The sequence below is a fragment of the Protopterus annectens genome, chromosome 3.part0 (assembly GCF_019279795.1).
Source record: "Protopterus annectens isolate FY-2018-M chromosome 3.part0, PAN1.0, whole genome shotgun sequence".
NCBI lineage: Eukaryota > Metazoa > Chordata > Ceratodontiformes > Protopteridae > Protopterus > Protopterus annectens.
This window is the reverse complement of record NC_056731.1, coordinates 143,741,978-143,768,356: the sequence shown is the minus strand read 5'-3', so window position 1 is coordinate 143,768,356 and position 26,379 is coordinate 143,741,978. Positions and strand designations below refer to the sequence as shown.

General features: G+C 36.7%; 1 protein-coding gene across 2 annotated transcripts in view; it reads right to left on the bottom strand.

The window, feature by feature from the left end:
• Positions 1 to 26,379, bottom strand: part of PLXDC2 (plexin domain containing 2) — a 3,345,655-nt gene that overhangs the window by 564,431 nt on the left and 2,754,845 nt on the right. For both annotated transcript variants that reach the window (XM_044064643.1, XM_044064642.1), the window contains exon 11: positions 738 to 894. In XM_044064643.1, coding sequence (XP_043920578.1) covers positions 738 to 894 — 157 coding nt within the window. The remainder of the gene's footprint in view (positions 1 to 737; positions 895 to 26,379) is intronic.

Here is a 26,379-nt window from a genome sequence, read left to right as displayed (position 1 = left end):
TAGTCACCCAATTAAAACAAACAAACAAAGAAAACAAAACAAAAATTCATGACGTTACTTGATTAGTCTATGATGCCTTGTTTTTATGATAGGTTTAACAAAGAAATTATTTTTCAGACCAAGCAGGACTTGAGTACTCAGTAAAATCTGCCAGTGCAGTTGTTTAATAACCAAGCCTCCCTGTCCCTACCCTACATCACTTGTCTACTACGTCAAGTGTAAAATAAAATCTTTTAAAAATCTTTGCATATAGGGAGTGCTTAAATAATGCGTTGGTGTTGTTGCCTTTCCTAATACTTCTGAGGTGTTTAAATAAGCATTTGTTCAGTCTATGCTCAGTTTTTACCAACATAAAATGGTGGACCGTGTGAACATAGTGCAATATAAACAGTACAACTAGCATTACAACTAAAGCTACTTGCACAACTTATTACTTTAGACTAGAAAAGCAGCCTGTCACATGTCATGAATGTATCATGTGGTTATTTAAAGGGGGTGGGAATGTGCACAATCATTTTCTTCTGCACATTCCATTGCAGATGGAAATGTTACATTCTCTTCAAATACACTTTCTTATTTAAAGTGGAACATACCTGAGCATATTTCTAAACAGTTATGCACATTGCAGCTGAACAGCTGCAGTGAGGTGTAGCATTTGTCCCTGTCCTTATTATGACACAAAACAAATGATATCTGATAAACATGCCTATAGCAGGTTTCTAACAAGATGTGCCTACCTTCTGTCGGTAAACTTGTTGGAGGTCTTGAAGTCCTGCTCTCTTTGGAAGTTGTTAAAGCCTGGAATCTTGTTGTTGTTTGTGGTAATACAGTCGTTGTGTAGGAAGACAGCATTTGAGTTGGTTGCAGGGCATTCTCACACTTCTTTTCCTTGGACTGTATAAATACATGCATACAGTAAAATTACATTAAAACTTTTTCAGCATGTCATTTCTTAATAAACTCTGTATTTAGAAATCTCAAGAATGCATCATCTGCATTAAATACATTCTACAAATCAGTGACTTACAATATATAAAAATATACCTATTTCCAAATATACAGTTACATTTTTCTCATGTTCATCTAATCAGAAGAGCAATTTTAAAGATTATAAAGATGAAAAAATTTAGCACAAAGGGTTTAAATAAAATGCAATACAAAGAAACAAGCAAGAATTTCTGAAAATTCTATCTGCACTTATTTAAGGACATGGTTTTAACCACTGCAAACCTACAATGACAACCTTTCTTTGAGACATTGGGATCTATAATTATTTGTAAAAAACATTGCACAAAAGAGGGACGTGACTACATTCGTAAAAGATCATTTCAGTTTAGACCAAATTGTAATGTTCCATACTTAAATGTATTAATTCAGAGAATATTTTTAGACATTGAATAATATGCAAGAAATGTCTTATGTCAAGCAATGCAACCGTTGCAGTTATATAAACTTCATATTTTTAAGAGCTTTTGGGTTAATGAAAATACATTTTCTTTGGAACTGCATTTTTCCTGTATTAATACAACAAGCAGGTATATACTCACTAGTTGAAATGTGCATACATACAGTGATTTTAGCATCCAGCTGTTTACCATGAGCAGGTAAGACATGAACTGTAGATCAGATAATACGCCTGTATAGCTGTATATATGTTGTCTTCTGTACACAGCACTACACTTATTAATGGGGTCAATATAAAGTGATAATGGCAGTTTAATTGAAAAGAAGGAAAACAGTATATGCAGGCAACAGGAAATACATTAGTAACAGTAGGGTAACAGAGAGTAGGTCTGCAATTCTAACCCTAGCATTAGCTGAATGTATAAAACTGCTGCCTAGAAAGATGTATAACAAATACATACATATATTTCATGCAAAAGAACTTTATTTCCGGAGTCTAGAGTATGCCCAGACAGCAGGTTGTTTAAGATGATTCATTTGTGCATACTTTACATCAGAAGTAAGCTAAGTATACCAGCCCTACTGAGTACAAACAATGAAGCTGATCGATAGGCTTAATTAATTAGGAAGCTGTACCCATTTTTAATCATTTACTATACAGAACATCAAATGCAATAGTGGTAATTGCCTTTCTCACAAAATATAATCCATTTCCATATATAGCCATGTGCAGAAAAACAAACAATTCTAAATGATTAAATAGCCAGCCATATAAATTCTATTACCATACTACAGTTTAAAAAACATGGGGTTGGAAGGATAATATATACTCCAGAAACATTGCTGTTTTGTGCTTGTCAAATATATGGCTAGGTTGCTTCCCACTTAAGGTATATTATGCATTCTGCCGAACTAATATTACCAACCTGCTTTGTCTGTTACTCTATTTGTCAGCTTTCTCAATACATACTCTTTTTTTGTGTACTGATATAATTCCTGTCACTGTCACATTTTCTAGGTTGAATCCATTACAGACAGTTTTTTTGCATTTTACATTGCATCTGACCTCTCCAATATCTATAGCTTTTCTAGTTACTTCCAAACTACAATCTTGCCTTCCTGTATATTACATTATCTTGTATGGCACAATCATCACACCAAGCCACACAAATTAGACTACTGCCTGATATCCTCTGCATTGCACTATTTAATGTATCAGTTGTTAACATAGTCCGTTTTCTTTCTTTCTCACTAAAATCAGGTGTTTTCCGTAACTTCTCCAATATCAGATCACATTTACACCTCCAATAACATCCATAACAATTTAAGTCTTCATGATTCCAGTGTGTGCTTAAGGATTACTATAAAGCATTATTCTACCTTCTTCAGAAATCCAGCTTCTATTTATGGCACAAGATTCTCCTGCAACCAGTGTAGGCCTCCTCTAAGCTCAGTACATACATACATACATATATACATACATACAAGTAAAGGACGTGCCAGCCAGACTACTGCTGTTTAGATAAGAGTGGTGAACAAAAAAATATCAAAATTATTTAATGGAGTACAATCAGCTAATGTATTGCATATAAAAAAAAAATACCAAACTATTCTTTTTAATGTCGTGTACTTTCCCAAGTCATCATTACAAGCAGCATTAGTCTCATATAGAATGCTCAAATTCATTCTTTATAAGTATGAAATGTCACCTCTAAAATTTTAACACATTATAACACTACTCAGAGGATCAAATATAACTTTGGCAAGAGTATTGCACGTCACTTGGTACTGACCAATCAGCCATAATCAATTATGCAGACTGATTTCAGTAAAGATGGCCAAAGTATAACAGTCTTGTACTGGTGTGTTCTATCCACCAGGTGATCCGTGTGACTTTTTTAGATTGTGAAGTCTTCCCTCAGTTTACAACTATATATAAGGCACTCTCTCTCTCTTTCTCTGTCTTTTTTTTTTTTTTGCAAAAACAGAGCCACAACAATTGAATTACAATACAAAAGCAACATGCAATGTACTTCACAATAAACAACAGTAATAGCATACTCACAATTTGCAACCCTAATAAGATACACATCCATTGTGTATATATATATATATATATATATATATATATATATATATATATATATATATATATATATATATATGTCATTACAGTATGAATGATAAATGTTAAAGTGTTGAACATGTAAGATCAACAAAAATATATCAAACATTCAGAATATGAAACAGCTAAAAAAACAAACTTACAAAATATCACAAAAAAAGAACATTTCCTTTTATAATCTTTAAACCAAAATCTTACTAAAACATTCAGAAGTGTTACAAAAATCATTTTTTATGGTAAGGTGTAGGTTTAGGGTTAAGGTCAGAAGCAGTCTTAGAGTGAGCATGCATTGCTAAGGTGGTACAGCTAGAGTTTCTAGTTTAGAAAAAAGTGCTATTCAATATTTGTTGTTCTTGTGTAGTTTCTTGTTTTTGGAAGGGGGGGGTGGTACTTTCTAACTTGGCAATGCGTTGAGAGTGTTGAACTTTAATACCTGAAATAATCACTGCCATCTGCCTCTGCCACAAGTGATCCGCCAGGATCACACCTGATATATCTTTGAGGGTCCACACCTACAAAGTCACTCTCCTAAAACAAACAGTGGCTCTGAGATTTTCGGCATCCAGAAGTATAGATTTAACTTTGTTTATTTCTAGTTATTTTTCCTTTGTCCCTGTAGCCAGATTTACGTACATCCCTAACAGCCAACTTGTAGATCTCCCACCAGGTAGATATAAGCTTAGAGGCAAACTAAGTCCCTTCTAGAAACTCTCTGCTAGTGTCAGGATCTTGCAAAATCAAGTAATCTACTACCCATTTCTTTTTAAAATGAGGTAATGCACCCTCCATGGATAACTCTAACTGTACCATCTTGGGATCTGAGGCTGGATAACTGATAACCTGCAGCATCTTGGCATCCCACATACTGCATAAACTTTCAACAGCAACCTGCAGTCTAAGTGACTCAGAGGCTCTCCTTGGGGTTTCAAATTTGTAATACAAAAAATACATTTTAAAATAAATGTTTAAATAATAAATCAACAAATAATAAATAATAAAACATTGTTAATATTTTTTAAAATAAATTTATAATGCAGCATTCTCTTGCATACCCCGCTACAACTGCAATCACGTACTTCTTAATGATCACATAGGCTTTGCATGAACCCTCCAAGGAAAGGAGCAATCTAAATTCAAGTCCATACCCATGATAATACCCCCCATCAAAATCAAATTATGATTATAATTCTAAAAGCATACCTAAAAATACTGGATCATCATGTTTACGGCAATAAACAAACCCCAGTTTCAATTACCCTGTTGAGGGAAACCTTTTGACCAACACCCACCCACCGTTACTATCCTTTTTAACCCACACCCGACTCCATCTTAAGTTGTCCAATGCAAATTATTATTACTCTTTTAGATGTTATAGAAAGGTTGTCATGCTACAGGTGAGCCCACAAGTGAGTTTGGGTATTAAAGACAGTGTCTACTAGCTACGTTTGTCTCCTGGACAATAACTATATCATTGCCTACTTTTCTGAAAAAAAAATGAACAAGGTTACTATTATTTTTCCTTCGCACATTCAAAGAAATAGCAGCTCTGGCTTGCATTAAGATAAATGCACACTCAAGAAACAAACAAACATTACTTAGACTATTATAGAAATGTAAGAGACACAACTATAACATCAGTTAATGTTAATTATGCACTCCATCCTTCAACAAATCAACAAAAACAGAATAACTTGCTACAAACTTGATGAATGTTCAGTGTTGACAGCTGTGTGAATAAGTAAACCTGGAAATGATGGGCCTTATGCCATCTTCGGGACATAAAAAAGAAAGCAATTAGCTTACCTGAGAAGCAGCATGCTTCTGATTGTACCTGGACCAAGGCATATAGGGCTCCTACACTGGTGAAAATAACACATTTAGCCAATGCACACAATCATAATTTGTATCCCTGATTTTTGTGTTTGTTTTGTTTTCTGTTATTAATTTCCTGTCTCATAGACCCAAAAAAGAAAGAAATAGATGGTGGGTTTCTTTGCCTCCTTAGTCTGAGTCCACTTGTACATCTGGATCTCCTCAAATCAAATCAAGCTACGTCTTCTACCAGCCGGACTTCATCATCAATCAACGCCTTCACAATGGCTTACTGTCTTGATGAGAAAGAGCTGCCAAGCTGACTCCTTGAGTGGTCTGTTAGGGTTCCCCATGCACATCCACCCTGGAGTCATTGACAGGATTGCCTGTACTACTTCTTGCAATACTTGGCAGTACTGCAAACTTTCTGGGAAGCCTCATTAATGAATCCTCTTCCTTGACCACTCCTTAGGCAGTAGCTAAGTTCTTACCTGCTCTGGTTAGGCCAATCACCATTTGTGACTGCAGGTTAGACTGAAGAAATTTCAGAGCAATCTTTCTTATTACTCTTTTAGAAAAGTCTAGAATAACCTTATTTTTACTATCACAAATCTGAAACTCTTTATCTTCTGTAGCATGTACCAGAATTGTTCTTTGTCAGCATATGTAAGGACTTTAAACATGATTTGCCTGGATAGCAGATTAAATCTTGGCTGGGATTTCGAGGAGCAATTAGCATGTTCAATAATTATTGCTGTTGGAAGGTTCAATGCAAGTTGCAACACTCTCTGAAGAAAGTATGCCACATTGTTGTCATCTAGCCCCTCTTTTAAGCCCACTATCCATAGGTTAGTCTGTATTTGGTAGTTTTTAAGTTCCTCAGCCTTATCCTGTAAAGACTGTAAGCTCTCCTGCTGACTACAGACCTGAAACATGTCCTCCTGTATTTGAAATGCTTTCATGGAGACCACTGAAATCGTTGCTGTTTAGGAATCTTCAGCATTCATATATACTGCTGCCTTTATTTGCATGGTATCATCCAGCATCTGGGATAGCACAGAAGTGAGCAGCTCAGGTTTACTGTTAAGTGTGGCTATCAATGTGGATATGGAGTCATCAGCAGATTGGAGCATAGCTCCATCAGCCATCAGGATCACTTTGTCAGGGTAATCAACTGTGCCCAGATGGACTAGGATTCAAGCAAAGAGATAACCATTTTCTCATTTCACTGTTCAGGTAGGGCAATAATGTCATTTAATAATGTACGCTGTAATGTCATTTAATAATGTACGCTGTAATGTCATTTAATAATGTACGCTGTAATGTCATTTAATAATGTACGCTGTAATGTCATTTAATAATGTACGCTGTCCTATATTTCCAGAGATCAGCATTCAAGCTTCTACTACCATGATTGCAAACTCCACCTCTATAATTATGGATAAAGTTCAACAAGGATTGCCTTGTTATTATGCAAATGCCAGTGCCATGGAGGAGGATTAGCTAAGTGCCTTTTTTCCAGACATCACATAAGCAGCTGCACTAGCCATATCTGTCACTGAACTGAAAGAATGATGCTATTAACTACCATGGGGGGGGGGGGACTTAGTACAAGAAACTTCTCTGGGATGCATCATGAGAGACTTTTCAAATTAATTTCTAAATTGACTGTGTTTATATCCCATTTGTTAGACAGAATGGATATTGTTATGGCAAGCTACATGCATGATTAATTTGCTGCTGTCTTATAACCACCAGTTTCCAAAGTCTGAGTCCTGAGCTGTCCTGTTGGAGTTAAAGCTGGTACATCTACATGCCTCCTCAGGTTGTGTCATGGGATAATGCTGTGACTCTGGCTTAGGTGACACAAGTTAATCTAGCAACCTGGGGCTTAATACATCTGGCATGGAGGATGTGTTAGCCAATCCTGGATGGAAAGAGGGGTACAGATGTCTGCGCACAGAGCTACTGTCCCTCAGAAGAGGGAAGCTGATGCAGTGGGGTGGGGCTTAGGCTCACCAAATCAGCAATGGAAAATAACCTTCATAGCAATAGCATTGAAGTGCACATTCAGAACAGGAGGGCACTGTGTGCCACCAAGGTGACATGGCTCACATGTCTTCCTACTCAGGGGACGATGTTCGACTATCCAAACATTCTCAATGTAAAATCACCCTAATGTCTGCCTGAATGACAGCTGTCCCATGGATAGCTCTCACTTCAGCTCTGGCATGACTACCCACAGTGGAGCAAAGAAAGAACACTGCATAAAAATGAAAGGTATTGATGGTTGACAGGCACTGGGGCAAAAATCACATCAAATCTTGAACAGCTAAAGAAAAGAGTTAGAAGTAAAAATATTTACCACATGGCTATTCTGGAAGAGATGGATAAAGGTGACGTCCCTATGCCTGTGATGGATAGATGCAGAGAGTGCTGAAATGGACTGGCTAGCCATTGAGAACATTTTTCCAACAAGCCCACAGAGTATTTGCTGCCTTGTGGGGCAACTCCAGACCTCCTAGACACATTTTTGTCTTGCTCATAATGCTTGCATTGAAGCAGTAGATTACATTATGGTAGGCAAAAAACTTAAAGAAAAAAGTGAAGCACAGTGTGTCTTCTGTGAACAAAACTATTCGTCAGACAGCAGCTTGACGGTAATACTTACACATTTGGAACGATCATGAGAATAATATTCCAGAATGCTATTAAACAAAAGAAGCTTGAGTGCTTTCATATGTTAAAGCCTTTAATTCACAAGTTTTGTATGTATGGGAGACCCACATTCTGAAGCAGAACATTTAAAGATGGACACACTCAGGTACTATTAATTATGCTTACATTAACAACCATTATATTCAAACTAATGAGGCTACAAAAGCTAAAATACCACCCCTCCAGAACTACAAAAGCTACTTTATTTTGTTTTATTTTATTTTACATTTGTTAACCTGTTAAGGGACCAAGTGTGAAGAGCATTTCCAGTCATGAGACAGGGCACGAGGCAACAAAGTGCAGAGGCAGTCTATACAGAAAAGCAAGGAAGCATAAAAAACACAAAATTGTACAGACAAATTACAGCAAAAAATGATGTGAAAAGCAAACACGTGAGAGCTATAAACAAGAATTATCATAAAAAGTGCACAAGGAACTGAAACCAAACATTTAAGTGAAAACATATACTCATGGTGATTAATATTATAGGCATTTTGTAGCAATTTTCTTTAACAGAGCTATAAGAGAGAATATAACCCTGAAGACAGATGACAGGAGTAGAGATTTCCTACAATATTCAAAGGTAATGGATTTAGATAATGACTTCTTAAATAAAGAGGTGTAATAGTCGCAGTACAGTAGCCCTGCACTTATTCAGTACCTGTAGACTAGTATATACATGTACATATACCTAAATAATATGTAAATCATTAAAACAATACAGCAGGAAAGTATACAGTGATTGTCATGATGCCAACTTTAACCATTATCTGTGAAGCAATCACATTTATTTTGCTTTTTAAGTGGATATTTATCTTTTTCCAGAACTTTGACATAGCAATTGCAGTTTTTAATTAATTTAGTATTTTGTTCCAAAACTCAAGGCTAAGTTTACAGAAGTCATTGTCTGTTGATACTAACATACAGTCATCTCTGTATAACAGAGCAGTGTCATGGTTTGTCAATTGTAGCAAGTCATATGCATTATTGGTAGGTTTTTAAGTAGGGGACAATAGTTCTTGTTTAATAATGTAAAGGTGAACGTATTGAGAAGAAAGGTGGTTCTGGCATTAACTGGTAACTAACTAATCTTTTCTATGGTGGTGTGATGGTAACGATTGTGAGGTTCTAGATGAATAAATCTAAGAACTGTATTTTCAGTGGATTGTAGAATGTTTGAACTATGTCTTGAGAGCGTGGTGGTAACTGGTAATGCATACTCAAGCATCGGTATAAAAACATTCAGAGAGATGGAGCTTCTTCCTTCAGCGGTAAGCAGGTCGTCTACTTTTTTAAGAGATGATTATTTGACTCAAGCCTTTATAGTTTCTTTGCATGTTGTTTGAAGATAACATTTTGGTCGCATTCTAATAGAAGATATCTCTGGTAAGTGACATAAGATAGCTTTGCAACAGTGGGGTCAGTAATTAGAAAAGAAGGACTTTTAGTAGTTTTTTTTTTTTTTTTTTTGCTGTAACAAATAACACTTCTGTACTTCTGTGTATTGACTATTAACATACTTTAAAGCCAGTTGCAGACCAATGTGAAGTTGCTTTTTAGTTTCCTATTTATTTTTTTATTTATTGTTTTGTGAAAGCAGTCAGTGTAATACCATCAGAGTAAAGGGAGCAGGTGATGTGTGGTAGGTCTCAGAGGAGTCTGTTATTGTAAAATAAAAACAGAAGAGGACCCAACACAGATCCATGAGGTACCCTACATGTGGAGATCCCATCAGCAGTAATGGTGCTGGTACTAAGACTGGAGTATTTATAACATAGGTTTAGAACCACCCCACACCATGAAAGCTTCTGTAGCATTCAAGACTAGTTAACAGTCTCAAAGGCACATCCAAGATCCAGAAATAATGTTTGTATAAGAATTTTGTTGTGCTTGTTTGGAAATATTGCATTAGTAAGATGAAAAAATAGCTATAATAGTGTTATATTTAGGACTAAGTATATACTGCATCTCTGAAAGTATGTCTTACTTATTGATGCAATCACGTTTCAAGGCATATATTATTTTTCCAAGACTTTGGTAGGTAGGCAAACATTTGATTTGGTGTTTAGTCGGTCACTTCTTTGTATGAAGAAAGTTTGGGGAGAGAAATGATAGTGGTATGCATGAAGCTAGAGGGGGATTATTTTAGTGGTTAAGTGTGATGCTGAGTATATGATAACAGGTTGGAGAGAAATGAACTACCTAGCCGTAAAAGTTCTGGGTGAAGCGTGCAGAAGTGTGGGATACAGTTGAAGTTTGTTTTTCAAGTAGTCCCCTAACTACTGTACGGTTAATGAGTTTACAGTACCTCGGGGAGCACTCCAAAATGAATATGGTGTTGTCTAATAGGAGTTCTTGTAGCATAATCCTGAAACTGGAGCGATGAAAATTTGGACAGGGAAGAAATAGCATTTACAAAGCCTGTAGAAGAATAGAATTCAGATTATTCATATGGGATAATATCGTAAAGATCTTAACTTTATTCAGTTTGGCTTGATTGCCACACCTTTTGAGGTGGCTCATTAACTGGGTCTGTAAGCGTATATGATGGATGGCATTTGTAGCACTGTTTTTAGCCCTGTAACTTTTTAAGTGCAGGGAAGGCTTCTTTGTTGGTTCAGGTACTACTGTTTCTTTTTTTTTTTTTGATACTCTTTTGACAATGAGAATTCTGAGTTATATGTACAACCAAAGGGTTGACTGGCTTTTAGCCCTCTAATCCAAATATGGATAGAGTATATCCTGTTTTGGAATGAGTAGGTTATAAAATGTGGAAAGGGCAGATATTGAATCTGAGCAGTTAGAGTCTGGCAATCAATCAAAATGGCATAATTTATCTAGCAGAATACAGTCACTGGTTTGTGATATGACTCTGGTAAGAAATATTTTCAGTGTCACTTTCTTATGCTTCAGTGACTAGGAAGCTATGAATGGAATATGGTCATTACTATTACTGGAAAGAAGAGTCAGAAAATTGATTTTCTTTGGTGTGGTCTTTTTAGTAAATCAGGGAGAAAGCATTTCTAGAGCTAGAGCTAGGACATGTGATGTCTGTTCATTTGATCTAAATAGCTGATAGGTAGAAATCTAAGCAGTTGACATCTGAGTAGACATTTACTGTTGATCTTCAGATCACATGAGTTTTCATTTATGGTGTTTGGAGTGTTCTATGATGTCTTTAATGGTGTCTTTCTCCAACTGCATAGAATATGGAGTAGGAATGTATAGAGTGGCATTGTTAAGTTTGGCGTGACCACCAAGGGTTATGTAAGTGATTGTACAATTGGAGGCAGAATCAGATACCATATTACTAGTGATTATCTTGTGGAACAGTTGACATGATTACATAACTAAGGGTCTGTTTACCTGGCCTATTGTCCATGAAGGTGCCACAAGCTTTGTTAATAAAGGGGTTAATCTGTGAGCTTGCTTTAAGTCAAAATTTGGTAATGTAGAGAATCTTTGGGTTACACTCTGTGCATTGTTTTAACCGGAGTTCAGTCTGTGGCCATTTACTTATTTTTTTAGGTTGTACACATGACAGTATGTTGTGGTTAGCATTTTTTTTATTCTTTAGGATAAGTATGGAAATATTTGTGGGGCAAGGAATGAGTTATGTACCCCCTTAATATTATGATGCAAGTAATTAATACTAGAGTATGCCTGGAAGCCACAGTTGGCATGGATTTTGAAGTACCAAGTGCTAGAAATGTTATCTCACATAATATAATTACTAACAAAACTGTGCATAAGACAAACACAATATATTTAAGATGTCTGTAAATTGAGAGAAGCCAGTTTGGGCGTAAATGAATAGCACAACTCCAGTTAGATTTATAGGTAGCAGATCATGGACTGGGAGGTGAATGCACATTAATGAAAAGTGTGGAGAACAACACTAGCAGTGTAGGTGAGTTAGTTATAAGGAACTTGTTAGTTCTAAAGATGAAGGCAAATAAATCACAGTGCATACAAGCAAATTACACAATCATTAGGAATAAAAGCAGTTGTGAAGTATTGAATAAACTGAAGTCCAAGTGGAGAAGGAAACAGTTTGGCAATAGGAAACAGTTACCAGACTTTATTACAGATGTGAGAGTTGTTGAAGTGAAAAGGTGAGGAGGGTAGATCATCAGAACCAGAAGTTAAGATGTTAGTATGTTAGAAGATAGGGAGTACAAGATTATTCATTTTATGAATATTGTCATTGGTCAGGGGAGGCCTTAATTATACACAATACAGTGAGGAACCCCCAAATTGTATTTGAAAGTTAGGAGAAAGCAATGATAAAGAGGCTACTTATCCACTTGGAAAAATAAACAGTGAAGAACATAAGAACAAGAGTGTAGCATGTAATTACATATTTCTGCCTGATGTACCCAAGAAAAGAACAGCTAGCACTAGAAAGGTCCGAAGTTTTAATAAAGCCAAACATACACAGTAACACACATTAATGCGTACACTGTAGTACAAAGTGTTTTCGTCAGTATTCCAAAGACTTCATCAGATGAAAACTTTGGACCTTTCTGGTGTTGGCTGTTCCTTTCCTGTGTACTTCAGCTTGGTTATTTGGTTTTATTTTGTACCTGGAGCCTCATTGCTTTGGATTACATATTTCTGCCTGTTACTGGCAAATGGCAAGACAGAAGGAAGACAAGAGCAGTGGAAAGTGCAATGATGGAATGGTAAGATGGAGCACTGTGGGTATCTACATGAAAGAATGGAGACTGCATAGCTGCTTAGGGAAATATAGTGGGAGTGTCTTGCTGCAGGTGGGTGTACATGATCACATGGGCTTCTTGGTGAGAGCTGACTGGCTGTGGGATGTGGTTATGGAAAGTGTATAGTTAGTGATATGAGGAGGGTAATAATGGGGACCTGAGAAAAAAAAACAAGTGTAGAAAAAGCTGAGTATACCGGAACACCCACAGAAATAAAAAGATCCCAGCTGGTGGTTTTGTGACTTGATCCTGCAGCATGTGAGCTCAGTGATTTGAACTGCAAAGTTATACTCCAGCAGAGAGATACTGATGATAGTACTAGGAGAGTAGAGAGCTAACCTGGATGATTCCTATGCAGACACCAGCACTTCTCAGGGAAGGCTAGTGCTAGTCTCTGGATTGAGAGGGAGTGTACTGACATGAGTTGCCACTTCATAAGCAGTATGAGTAAAAAAAACTGTACTTTTCATGTAGCAGGGTACAGTCCACATGGATATGAATATAATGGTGGGCTGTGTAAAACAACAGTAATATACAATTCAATGTCATCACTGTAAATAAATACCAGGATGAAGAAGCAGTAATCAACTGAGAAAAAATAGCCAGTGCAGGGCAGAAAATGGTAGATAAATCAGAAGTGGAAGTGCATAGCACAACGTTTCCTCCCTCTATGATCAAAAGTCTTTTTCAGTTGTGGTTGAATAACTCACTACAACAGTTATTATTTTACAGATGACTGACGCACTTAAGTTACACAGTAAGGGGGAAGGTTCTGCAGGCAGGAAACATCAGCTATACATAGGGTCTTGAATTCCTGCCTAGGTCCTCGCACACAGTGTAAGAATAGCCCTGTAAGATCTATATATGAAATGTTACTTCAGGGTATAAACTAACTTAGTTTTACCACATCAAGGCTGTTGTGAGTCATTGCAGTTGCCATGTCTATAAGTAGAAAAAGTGTTTAGTAGGAGTTAAATGTAAGATTAAATGGTATACTTTCGAGAAAGCCAAATATGACGTTGGCTTTTGGAAATAGCTAAATGAACATCTATTACATGTGTTCACCAAACAAAAGATTTGACTAAAGTAATACAAAACTGTCCATTAGAGAACCAGTGTCTTCCCTTGTAAACAAGAATAGTGATGCACTATAACTGAAATGACGCCCATTTGGCTTAGCAATCAGTAAGAGGGCATTCTCTAAGATTGCTCCATTATGGTATAAATAGCCTCCAGTAGTATCAACAGACACTAGTAGGATTCAAAACTATATTAAAAAAGTGCATATTTATAGAAAACAAATGAAATTTGTGGGAGCAATGACCAATGAACTACATATTGTCTGAGTTCAACCAAAACTTCAGCAATCCAGAACAGGGTAAATCAACAAATGATTACCAACTTATGATGCATGCAATTGTAGTTTACTGAAATTCAAACCACACTGATAACCAAAAACAGGTTCCAAATGGAGAAAATTAAATTATTACAAGCATTCTATCCCATGAAGAAAAATACACACACAGACACACACACACACACACACACACACACACACACACACACACACACACACACACACACACACACACACTGGTTTTGGCTTGAGTAACACTTTCATCATTGAAATGTAAACCATAACAGATTAATTGACCTTTAACAGCTTTTTAATAAGCTAAGCCAGACACCAATTACATATAAGATAGAAAAAGTAAAACATCAAATACTGCATATGAGTATGCATGCCACCATTAACACACAGTAATTAACAGTTGGAAGTTAAAAATAAAATTAATATATAAAAAGGACGAACAATACAATGAAAATGTAAGTTAATAAAACAGTATTTGAAAACTTAATACCAACCAAGAAAAATGTATGTTGCTTGAAACAGTTAGAAATATGCAAGCCCAAATACATACATAACAAAACAGGGTATAAAATATATTGCTTTTGAAAGTACGTGAAAAGATTAGTAATGCACAAAAGGAATGTTAACTTAGTTTTCCGCAACCTCTAGTAGCAAACATTCAAACATCACTATGCTCACATAAGCAGAAAAGGTAAAAAATTATATACTGTAAGATCGATGAGCAAAGTAAGCCGTATGAGCAAAATTCAAATAGATAACAAATAGTGGCTAACAATAAACATCACTTATGTGAAAAACAAATTCAACACAGCAATCTAAATGCTATTTCATAATCAATATTTGAGTCCTGGTGGGAGTGAGGCTACTAAGGTAATTATCCATCTCTGTTCTTTGTCAAGAAGTATATCTTGAACTCCAAACGTATTTGGACCTGGTTGACTCAAATGGTCAATGCCCATAAACATAAACTGGGTGTTTTTATGTTGTAATGCATGTTTGAATAAGGCATTGGTACTATTTTTTGAAATGAATATCAGTGAGGAGTTCTAAAACCCTATCTTTAAACATATGTAATATTTTGATAGATCTCAAACATTCTACTGCTGTTGGAGAATTAAAAAATATATGAACAAGATAAAGAATCCCAGCATAAGTAATACCTCCTTGCAAACTAGCAGGCAGATTTCCTTGTGGCAATTGTTCCATCTGTAAGTTCATTATTAAGTCATGCACTTATTAATTTTCCAGTACCAATAATATTTTTGAGATCCAGCAGTTGATCAGATGACACAAAGAATGGGTCACACATCTTGTAGAGTGCACTTGCTATTTACGTAGGCAAAATATCATGTATGTTTAAAACTTGGGTTTTAGAGCATGTCAGTGACATACATCCTTGGGGATTGAATAAAGTAGATGTAGGCTTCACATGAAGCCTGCACAACGTTTATGTGTTTGTGCAGTGATCAGCAGAGGTAATTGCTTATTCATGTTGTGCACCTCATTTAAACATAAACAAGTATGGTTTTGTGGCTAGCAACAGTGCTGCTGGCCAGGAAACAGTGTAAAGTAACACGGATAGCAGCAGATATGTAGACCTGTTTACATACAGGCAAAATAGGTCAGCAGGATTGTGCAGAATGTCACAATGATTACCTGGGTTAATAATATAGCAATGTATATGGTAAAAATACATCACAGGACTGCATACAGTGTACAGTACTGTAGAGTCCCATTTCAGACATTCTGTACAAGACTTGTGTAAATGATCCATAGCGGTACATGGACTGCCATTTAAAATAAATAGTCAAGGGAAAAAGGTGTGTTTTCAATAGGGATATGCAGATGAATTGGAGGAATGAACACAGGGAAAGAGGACGGTTGAAACATCTTAATGTACAGCAGATGAGGACATGTAAATTAAGACAGTTGTAGCTGGAACACTAATCACATATCAACATGATACATTATGGGCTGCACAGCAGAAATGTATTTTATGTGACTATCACAACAGGGTGACGTAGCAATGGAGAAGGATGTCTTTGTGATATAAGCATCCTGATATGAACAATGGAGAAGACATCCATCAGGGATGTTATATACAATAGGAGTTAGGTGCATATTTTGAAGCTGTGAAAAATGAGTTGTCTGAGTATGATGTAATGTCAGCATAGGTCTCCACCAAGTGGGACAAATAATTACATGCTTATGGACAACAGTAAACAGAAGCATGCACAACCATGAAGAATATCAGAATAATACCACCAGTAATCCCATGGCTATGACATAACATATATGATTGCGAGTGAAGATAGGTGGTTTTGCATGAATACACTTGTACAACTATTATTAGATGTCAGCAATTTATGAGGGTAATCAAACACACCTTCCTGACACTAACATCTGCTGGAGGTATTAGGATGACCTGTATGTGACATTTTGATCAAGCCAAGCTAGCTGACAAGTGTGCATGGCACATATATGGCACAATCCACACTGTAACAAATGTAACTCATGCCATCAATGTTGTCAAACATCTATGTATGTACTGCATGCATCACAGGAAAAGGTATTACACATGAATCTGTTATATCATCTTGACGGGGGTTCAGCACCATCAGACAATGATGTTTATGCAACAAAAAGAATACCTAGGTACGGCCAATAAGATGTGTGGGAGCTCACTGTGGCAAAGATGGTACACTTGAGTTAAGCATCCCTGGAGGTTGAGTAGGGAGGTACATGAAAAAGGGCACATTGTACTCAGTTAATGGTGTAATGAAAGCTGTAAACTATGGAAGGATTATGGTGTTTGATGTGGATGTCCTGCACATACTCAATAGTGGTGTTACATACAAGAGACTAGTCACCACTGTGGGCACATGCTGTTGGATGTTCCACATACCATCTACCTCAGTACACCGGTCAAATACTACTTGTTCTGTTCATGGGGCTGTGATGTCTACATTATCACTGGGTTGTGTGTTTGTTTTTATAATGTAAGAAATCCTCCCATGTTTTTTATTTTATATCATGTGTCTTTCAAAGCTGTGGTAGCAATCTTTGGTGTGTGTTGATATTGTCTGGATAATACTAATATCAAAGCAGAAGTATGACTCGTAGAGTGTCGGACAACAGCTTACAGGTGATGACAGCAGTGTCTGGTGAGGAGAATATGGCAATAGCAGTGTTTCACATGCTGGTGTAAAATGCTTGCTCTAATGCCAAGCAAGTGCACAAACACACACGCATACACACACGCTCTCCAGTTGACTGCAGTGAGAACAGAACCCCTTATCTATGTGCACTGACTAGAGATCTCTGTATTTAATGCAAGTACCACTGCACATGTCTGACTTGGAGAGTGTCTGAGAACAGTTTATAGGTGATATCAGCAGTGGCTGGTGACAAGATGGTAATAGCAGTGTCCCATGTGCTCTCTCTAATGTCAAGCATGTGGACAAATACACACACACACACACACACACACACACACACACACACACACACACACACACACACACACACACACACACACACCAGTTGACTGCAGTGAGAACAAAACCTCTACCTATCTAAGCACATAGACTACAGAACATAGTACTTTATGCAAGAGTCACTGCACATGTCTGACTTTTACAAGACTGCACAACAATTTATAGTGGATGACATCTTCATTGCATGTTTGAGAGCAGATGTTGGGAGGCCTATCTGAAAAGGATATGTAGGCATGTCCAACTGTGAAAATATTGGTACTCCGTGACATTGTAGTGGTGACAGCAGGATACACAATTATGGTCTTCTGAATAGACACACACACACACACACACACACACACACACACACACACACACACACACACACACACACACACACACACACACACACACACACACACACACACACACACACACACTAACTGACTGTAGTGGGAACAGAACCCTTAACTAAGTACATGGACTACAGAACTCAGTACTTTACACAAGTGTCACAACACAAGTCTGAGTTTTACAAGGCTGCAGAACAATTTACAGTGGATAACTTCATAATTTCATGCTTGAGAGCAGATGTTGGGAGGCCTGTCTGAAATTAATATCTAGCCATGTACAACTGTCAAGATGTTAAAGTTCTGCATGTTACCAGATTGATGAGTGTGGAATGTGTAATATTTGCTATTGTGTTTCCAATGTGCAGGTATACTTTAAGAAACAGCTTTATAAACTACATGCAGATAGCTGTCCACATTACTACATCTATTAGAAAATCTGATGTGCATGGCATATAAGAAAGTATTTGTTATTTATTTCTGTAGTGTAGTTGATATATTTGTGAAGAAGTACTGAGAGACAAAGTAAGTAGTGCATGGGGGGAGGTAACAGATGGCTGCAGTCTAAGCATGTAGTGCTTTCCTTTTGTTTTTCATATACATTCATGGGATAAAGACTACATGTACAGTAAACATTAGTAATACAAGCTATTGTACACTTTCCATAGTGCAACACAGAGCAGCTGCCTTGCACAATTGATGACAAAGTGATTGTGCATGTGAGATGCACATTTATACTGCTTTCCCTGTCTGTGCATAGTTAAGCAATGCAGCAAACATGAGCCTCATTAATAAGATTCTGAGAGTTCTTAGTACTGAGCGAATGAAACATACCTGCTGCTAAGCGGACTCTGTGGCAGCAGGTGTAAATGCTTTTTTTTTTTTTTTTGGAACCCAGATGATATAGTGTTCTAATCCAGGTGTATTTAATAGTTTTAAATATGTATTTATAATGTAATGAAATCATTATTTATTTTACATTCACTGTGTTACCTCTGTGCAGCACGTTTAGGCAGTATTGTGTGGAGATAACTGCACCAAGGAAGAGACGTTCACCTTCACTTGGCATTGGTGAGTGATGCCATATTCCATGCAAATACATAGGCGAAAAAGCATGGGGCTCCATTGTTACAGCAACAAAGCTGGACCAAGCTATAAATAAAAGTGGTCAAAGGCCAAACAATATGGAAACATTTTAAATATTTTGGTCTTACAAAGTGAGACAGTTGACAAAATCAAAATGTTTTTGCACTACAATTTTTAAGATTTTTCCGAGGGATATGAAGTCTGAAATGGAAATGTGTGTCATTAATTTCTAACTTCTCTCTTTAATGATTTGCCAGTACAAAAGTATGAGGCCAAACTGAGGACATTAGGTGACGATCAAAACTTTTGAGAGGTATGAATGTGTGAATCTTTGATGCTTAAGGCCTACTACTTGATACACAACACGTGTTCACATAAGTCTCTGCTGTTACATGTTGGAGTCATTGATGTACAAACCAGGCACCTTTTCCTTACTTACATTACCTAAGTGTGGCGGTGGTAACATTGTCAGTGGTGGTGGGATGTGTGCCCCTTCCCATTGTTGATCCTGCTGAAGCTGTTTTCTCAGGATTATGTTGTAAAGCAAGGCACAGATGGTGAAGATTTCAGTACATGTACTTGAATTGTACTGCAGGGCTCCCCCAGATGAATCCAGACACCGGACTGGGACTTCAGTAGACAAAACACACTGTATGATATTTCTGGTTTGAGTATGTGGCTCATTACGACGGTCTTCAGTTGGTGTGTGTACATTTCTGATGGGTGTCATTAGCCATGGTTCCAGTGCATAACATTCATTCCCCAGTAAATCACCATGTAGGATTTTACCCCTAGTGAACATCTCATACAGTTGGGAGTTGTGACAGATATGTGAGTCACGGTAACTGCCTGAGTTGCCAGCACACACATTCAAGATGATTTCCTTAGAGTTACACATGACTTGGCAGTTAATGTAGTTGATGCCCTTTTTGTTTATGTACACCCTTCCTGGTTCCCTGGGTGGTGCCTTGATTTCTATATCTGTACAATCTATGACACACCATCAGGGTAGTGTGTTATAGGGTAGAACTCCTGCATATTTGCAGTCCTGTCCTCAGGTGTACAGGGAAAATATATGTAGTGACTGGGAAGTTGGAGCAGAGCATTCAGGAATTGGAGGATCCTGGATGCTGATGCCTGTGACACCCCCAGCATGTTGCCTACTGGTCTCTGAAAGGTTCTTGTAGCTAAAATTTAATTACTAGACATACCTTTGTCTCCAGTATTGGTTCCCTTTGGTTTGCCCTTGGTCTGAGTTGAGGACGACAGAGGTTGCAAAGTTCCTGTAGTGTGTCTCTATCCACTCTGTACGGCTCTATAATTTCTACCTCATGCAAATTGTGATAAGTTAAACAGGGTCTAAAAACTCTTCTCCTTGGCCTTGGTCTATTAGCAGTAGCAGCAGCACAGACTTTGGCCTGTTGCACTTACACATGAATTAAAGCAATAGCAGCCCCTAACATTCTTTCTGTGTTAACTCTTCCATGGCTGTATTCCAATAGGTATTGGAATTCACAGGTAAAACAAGCACTGAGTCTACACGGCTGCTTTATAGCTTGTTGAATAGCTCCAACATCTTGGAATAATTGATTAGTATACAGTTCAGCTGCTTATGCTGTAATTAACATACCACTGTGTTTACTGTATTTGCACAGCTATACATGGTGTGTAGAGATGCTTACTGAATAGACAACTGTGCTCTATTGTGCGCAGTTTGCGCCATGATATGAACACAGTCTAAGTGGACCATTGTCTTTATGGTTATAGCATTTTAGAAAGAGAGGGGGACAGGGGGAGACAGAGATAGAGATGATAGGGAAACAATGCATATTGGAACTAAACAGTACTGAATCCAAAGTATCTACTTCTGTTTAATACACAAACAGAAATTCTGACTGTAACAACTTAGAAATACTTAGAAATACAAGTGTTTTTGCAAGGGGTTCCTTCCTGCACCCCAAATGTTGGGGTAGGGGGGCTTTTCCCCAACACCTCCCTTAATTATATATGCTAATTCCAAGTTCACACAACAACCAGTAAAAGTAGTGGTTACTAATGAAAAGGGATCATGTGAGTTTACACACACAAAATACCATAAAATCAGCATTAACAAAACAGAATGAATGTTTAAATTAGTTGTCATTCTGTGTGTTCTGATACTGAGCATTCTGTATTAGATTTCCAAACCCATGCATACAAGGTGGTGAGGTGATCAAAATATATAGCTACATAGAACCTCCCATTAATTATTTGAAATGTGACTTTCTTTACATGGTGTAAAAGCTGAAAACACAAACTTCTAATACTATTTATACACTTCTTTGTAATATGTCTATCTGAAAACTAACCTCAGAAGTGCAGATATAGATTTTTCATTTCTTTTGCCAGCTCTATGGTAGCTGACTTCAGCACTTTTTCATCCATAACACAGCAGGTTTAATGGATTGCTAGACTTTCATTTGAATTCTAATGTTTAGTATGACTGCTTTTTTCTCTTATAATGTAATATATTTAACTGTGTGACTGTTGTGTACTCTTCTTAAAAAGCTTTGCAATGAGCATTTTATGTTTTTATACATTGTAAAACCATAGCAAAATTATAATTCATGTCATTTTAAAATACTGCTTAGAGTTGTTGCCTTTGGCTGTCAGCATGCATATTGTAAAGCATAATATATTCTGTCTCATTTTCTTTATAGTTAGTGGGTTGTTATTGCATGTAAAAGAACATATTTATGCATATTGTATCATTGCTGAGAGTGTAGATTACTTGTTTACTGAAAAAAGTAATTTGTGACTAATGTGACTATTTGTTTAACAAAATAAAATGTGTAAATTATATTCACTTCGTTTGAAATTATGTGAATGCCAGCAGAAACAGAGAAACATTTCTTTATAAAATGATCTCTGCAAATGTATTATTAAATATACCAAGAAGATTGTAATTATTTTTTTTATATTAAACTAAAACACCATGTATGTTGTTTTGAAAATCAAATGGAGTTAATTTTTTATTGCGGTTTTCTTTTATTTATTTATTTTCATTTGTTTACAGAAAAGTCTGACTGGGTAAACCAGACCTTTTTCAGTGTAGTCCCATGAAGAAAAGCACTATGAAAAATCCTAACAGTAGTACATATACATCCCACAGGGAGTCTATATTATAATACCGAAAACCCTTTTAAGCGAACGTGAAAACACTGACACATATTGCGCGAAATGCGATTATGTCAAACGTACTAAACCACGAAATCCAAAAAGCTGAAGTGTCATGGTTGGCCCATCTGTGGTACACCTCCGTAAGGTAAGTGTGCTATAGTTATGGACCTTAGGGTTAGGGTACGGGTTAAGGTAAGTGCATAGATAGGGAATGTATGTAAGGTTTAGTGTAGGGTTAGAATTAGGGTTTTGTTAAATGTATGTGTGTGGATTATTTGTTTTGTTTTGGTATATCACTGTAGGGTAAGTGTGCGATAGTTACGGACCTTGGGGTTAGGGTGCGAGTTAAGGTAAGTGCATAGATAGTAATGTACATAAGGTTTAGTGTAGGGTTAGACATAGGGTTTTGGTGCTTTACTTTAGGGTTAGAAGGAGGGTTTTGGTTAGTGTATGTATGTGGTTTATTTATTTTATCTGGGTAGGCAGTACGTAGTGGGAGGTGGAGTTGGCTGTCTATGGGGATTCGACTTTTTGTATTTTGCGGTTTAGTACCATTTGGCATATTCGCGGTTCGTGCAATACTTGTTGGTGTTTTCGTGTTCGCTTAAAGGGACTTTTGCTATTATAATATAGACCCTCCCACAGGATATTCAGGTAACATTTAGTAGCATTAAAAGCAGCATGAGGACTATTTGCAGTAGTACTTTTACAATATGCTGAAGTAACATTAGCAGCATTACATAAAAAAGTGGGGTTGGATAATTATGAAATAAGTATATTTTGCAGCAACATAATCAGCATTGGGTGTAGTTAAGCAGTAGTACTTTAGAACACATATAATTATATGCATTTTCTCAAAGAAGAGAAGAAGACAGAAAAACAAGAGAGAAGAGAAATTCAGTGGCACATGTATACATAGCAGAACTAGTTTAGGAATAATTTAGTCTAAGGAATAGCAGGAATCAAGTAGAAACAGTTTTAAGTTATCTTTGAAGAAACATGCATTGTTAAGGAGTCTAATTGTAGGGGGGATTGAGTTCTAAAATGCTGAGACACGACTGGAGTAAAAAACATTTCCTCCTTAGCTGTGAGCTTTGTGACTTGAGAGGAGATGTTTGTCAGCAGAGCAGACAGCTCTGTTGGTAGAGTGTTAGTATACCACTTAGGGCAGGGCATTTGACAAGGTGAAAGGCTAATCTTTAAAAAAACTGAAGTTAAGTGTAGGTCACGGATGCCTTGTAGTACAGGTTGCTGGGCAGCAGCCACCCCAGTTGATTTTCCTTGGTTTACATAATTTAGGAGAGAGTTCTGTGACCTCAAACACCCGGAAACTGGAGCACCTTTCTCAGCTTTCTCAGTCCATTGGAGACCTTACTGTTCTGGTTCAGTTACTTTCTCAAAAATTGGACTTTTTACAGCACAGTGGTATAAATTATACTCCCAATAATCCAGAGGAGTCTGGGTCTAATGTTTTCCAAAATAATTTGCAAAGGGCCATGCAGCCTATAACTGAACATTCAAATTTGTTGGGAGAGAACTTTAGATCTGGTTTGACAAGTGTGGATATGCATGCATTTACTGCAAAAGTGCTGCAAACTGTTAGTAATAGACAATATATGCTACACACTAGAAATATCATGTCAGACACTTTAGGTGAGCCAATTCATAACTGTTTTAACATATTAAACAATCACCTGGCTATAGGGGACAATTATGGCTCTAATACTTGTATCAATTGAAAGGACTTGCTCACCCATAGCCCTGTTAGATTAGTCCTTTCAAGCAATGATTTTACCAACACAATGGCATATTTTTCACAACAATTATTAACTCTTCAGAATACTTTATTGGAATATTGTAAACTGCAGTTGGACAATGCCCACTTAGATTTTTGCCTATCTAAAGAATTTGTTCTACAAGTTTTATGAACGTGGAAGTTCCTCAGTGGAGTCTGCCATGGTACAACATTATAGAGTTTATGGGGATGTTCAACAAGCAGGGTTTGGAGCTTTTAAAAATTATTCTGAGAGAAAATTCCAAGAAAATGGATGTTCTTTTACAGCAAATAGATACCACAGACATGAGTTTAAAATCTGGTTTGCTTTTTTAGCATTACGTTGATTCTTATAATAAGGTCTTCAGTTATGTCGATCATCAGGTAGCTGGTTTGAAAGCCAGAAAAATTAAAAAGTTCAAAAGGGATGCCAACACTTACAGATTACAAACATCTTATCCTGCTCTTAAACAAATGCAAAGGTCAGAATATTGGTATAATGAGGTGAACAAAGCCATGATAAATGATCCTGCTGCTAATGCTATTTCCAGTATTGCATTCAATTCAGTTCATTCATCCACAGTTACCTCCTCCCAGCCTGACCATTCTATAGTTCCTTTTTTTGACAGTGTTATCAATACAGAGGAACAAATATTGATCAACTTGAGACCTCAGTCTATGAAAAGAAAAATCAGAATGCTCTGAGAGATCAAGGTCAAGCCAGGAGGCAATAACAGCAGATATGCTTGATATTGATACCAATTCATATGTGATGTCAAAAAGTGGGTTTAAAAATTTTAACCATTTGTATACACAGGTTACAAATGCAGACTTTAATTTGCTTGAAAGAGGTTTCTCCTTTGTCCCTACATCTACATTTGACGTAATTGATACTTTGTTGGGACTTAAACTTTTTGTCAGACAAATTGAATTTATCTGTGCTTTTAATGATAGCAAAAGTAATAGTGAGCTGAATACTAGGATCATGAAGGGAAAAAAAACACTTTTATTCCTACCAATGTCCCACTGATTAATGTCTTTGAAAACTTATGTAGAAGCAACATTTTTGATTTAAGTCAAACTTTCCATCACTATAATAGTAATTTAAAATGCAATGAAAGAAAGGTTTTGCATTCTATATCTTCTGATAAAACTATCAAGATTATGAGACCAGATAAGGGGGTGGGGGGTGGAGTGATTTTGCTAGACTTCTGATTTTTCAAATAAATGTTACACTTGTTACTAGATGTGAAAAAATACACTGTGGTGTCTTTGAAGGAAATTAATTTGGCATACTACAAAATTGATTTGTACCTTGAGGAATTATTATTAAATAAATTGATTTCCCATAGAACATATGAATTTTTACATATTGACCAACCTTTGCTACCACCCATCTTTGGAATTCTGAAGGTATATAAAGATGTTAGCAATTCACCCATGAGACACAGTCTTCACTCAGATCTAAAATCTATCCTTTAGCTGTCTGTATTGACAAAATGCTTAAAGTCTTTATGAATGGCTTTAAATACATTTTGAGAGACTCATGTGATTTTCTCAGGCAGCTACTAATGGATACTAGTGTGGAAGATACCTTATTAGTATTTATATATGCAGAGGAATTATTTGGCTGTGTTCCTTTGTCTAACAATTTGGACAGTTTTTCAGAGGCACTTTTATGGTATCCAACTATGACAGCTGAAGAATACAGAATGTTGATACGTTTAACAGAATTGGTTTTGGACAATAATTTTTGTTATTCAAGGGTGAATTCTATAAGCAAATTCAAGGTGTTGCAATGGGTGTAGTATGTGCACCCATGTATGCCAACACAGTCATGTGGGTGTGGAAGCAAAATATACTTTTTAGTTCTCCCTTTAAACATTGTTGGTCCCTTTACACCCATTATTTGAATATGTTTACCATCTGGACAGATACTCAAACAAAACTGGATGAATTTTTAACATTCATCAATACCACCACCTCATATTTAAGATTCACCCACTCTATTTCAGAGATACTTGCTAATTATCTAGATGTGACAGTTTACAAAGAACAGGGCATTTTTTGTTCTACCATCCCAAATTTATAGAAAGCCCATATTTTCGAAATCATATCTACCTTTTCATAGTTCACATCCAGTATTTCAAAATAAATCATTGGGTAAAGGCCAATTCATTAGAATCAGCACAATGATGTCTGATAATGAAGTATTGGATAAGGAATGTAGTTATTTAATTAACATGTTCATAGAAAGAGGATACCCCAGGAAGTTTGTTGAAAATATAAAAGACAAGGTACTATCTCTGAGAACTACAAGATTTGGCCCAATAATAGGTCAGCCCGAAACTCTGATGGATTTACAAGTTAATAAAGACCTCT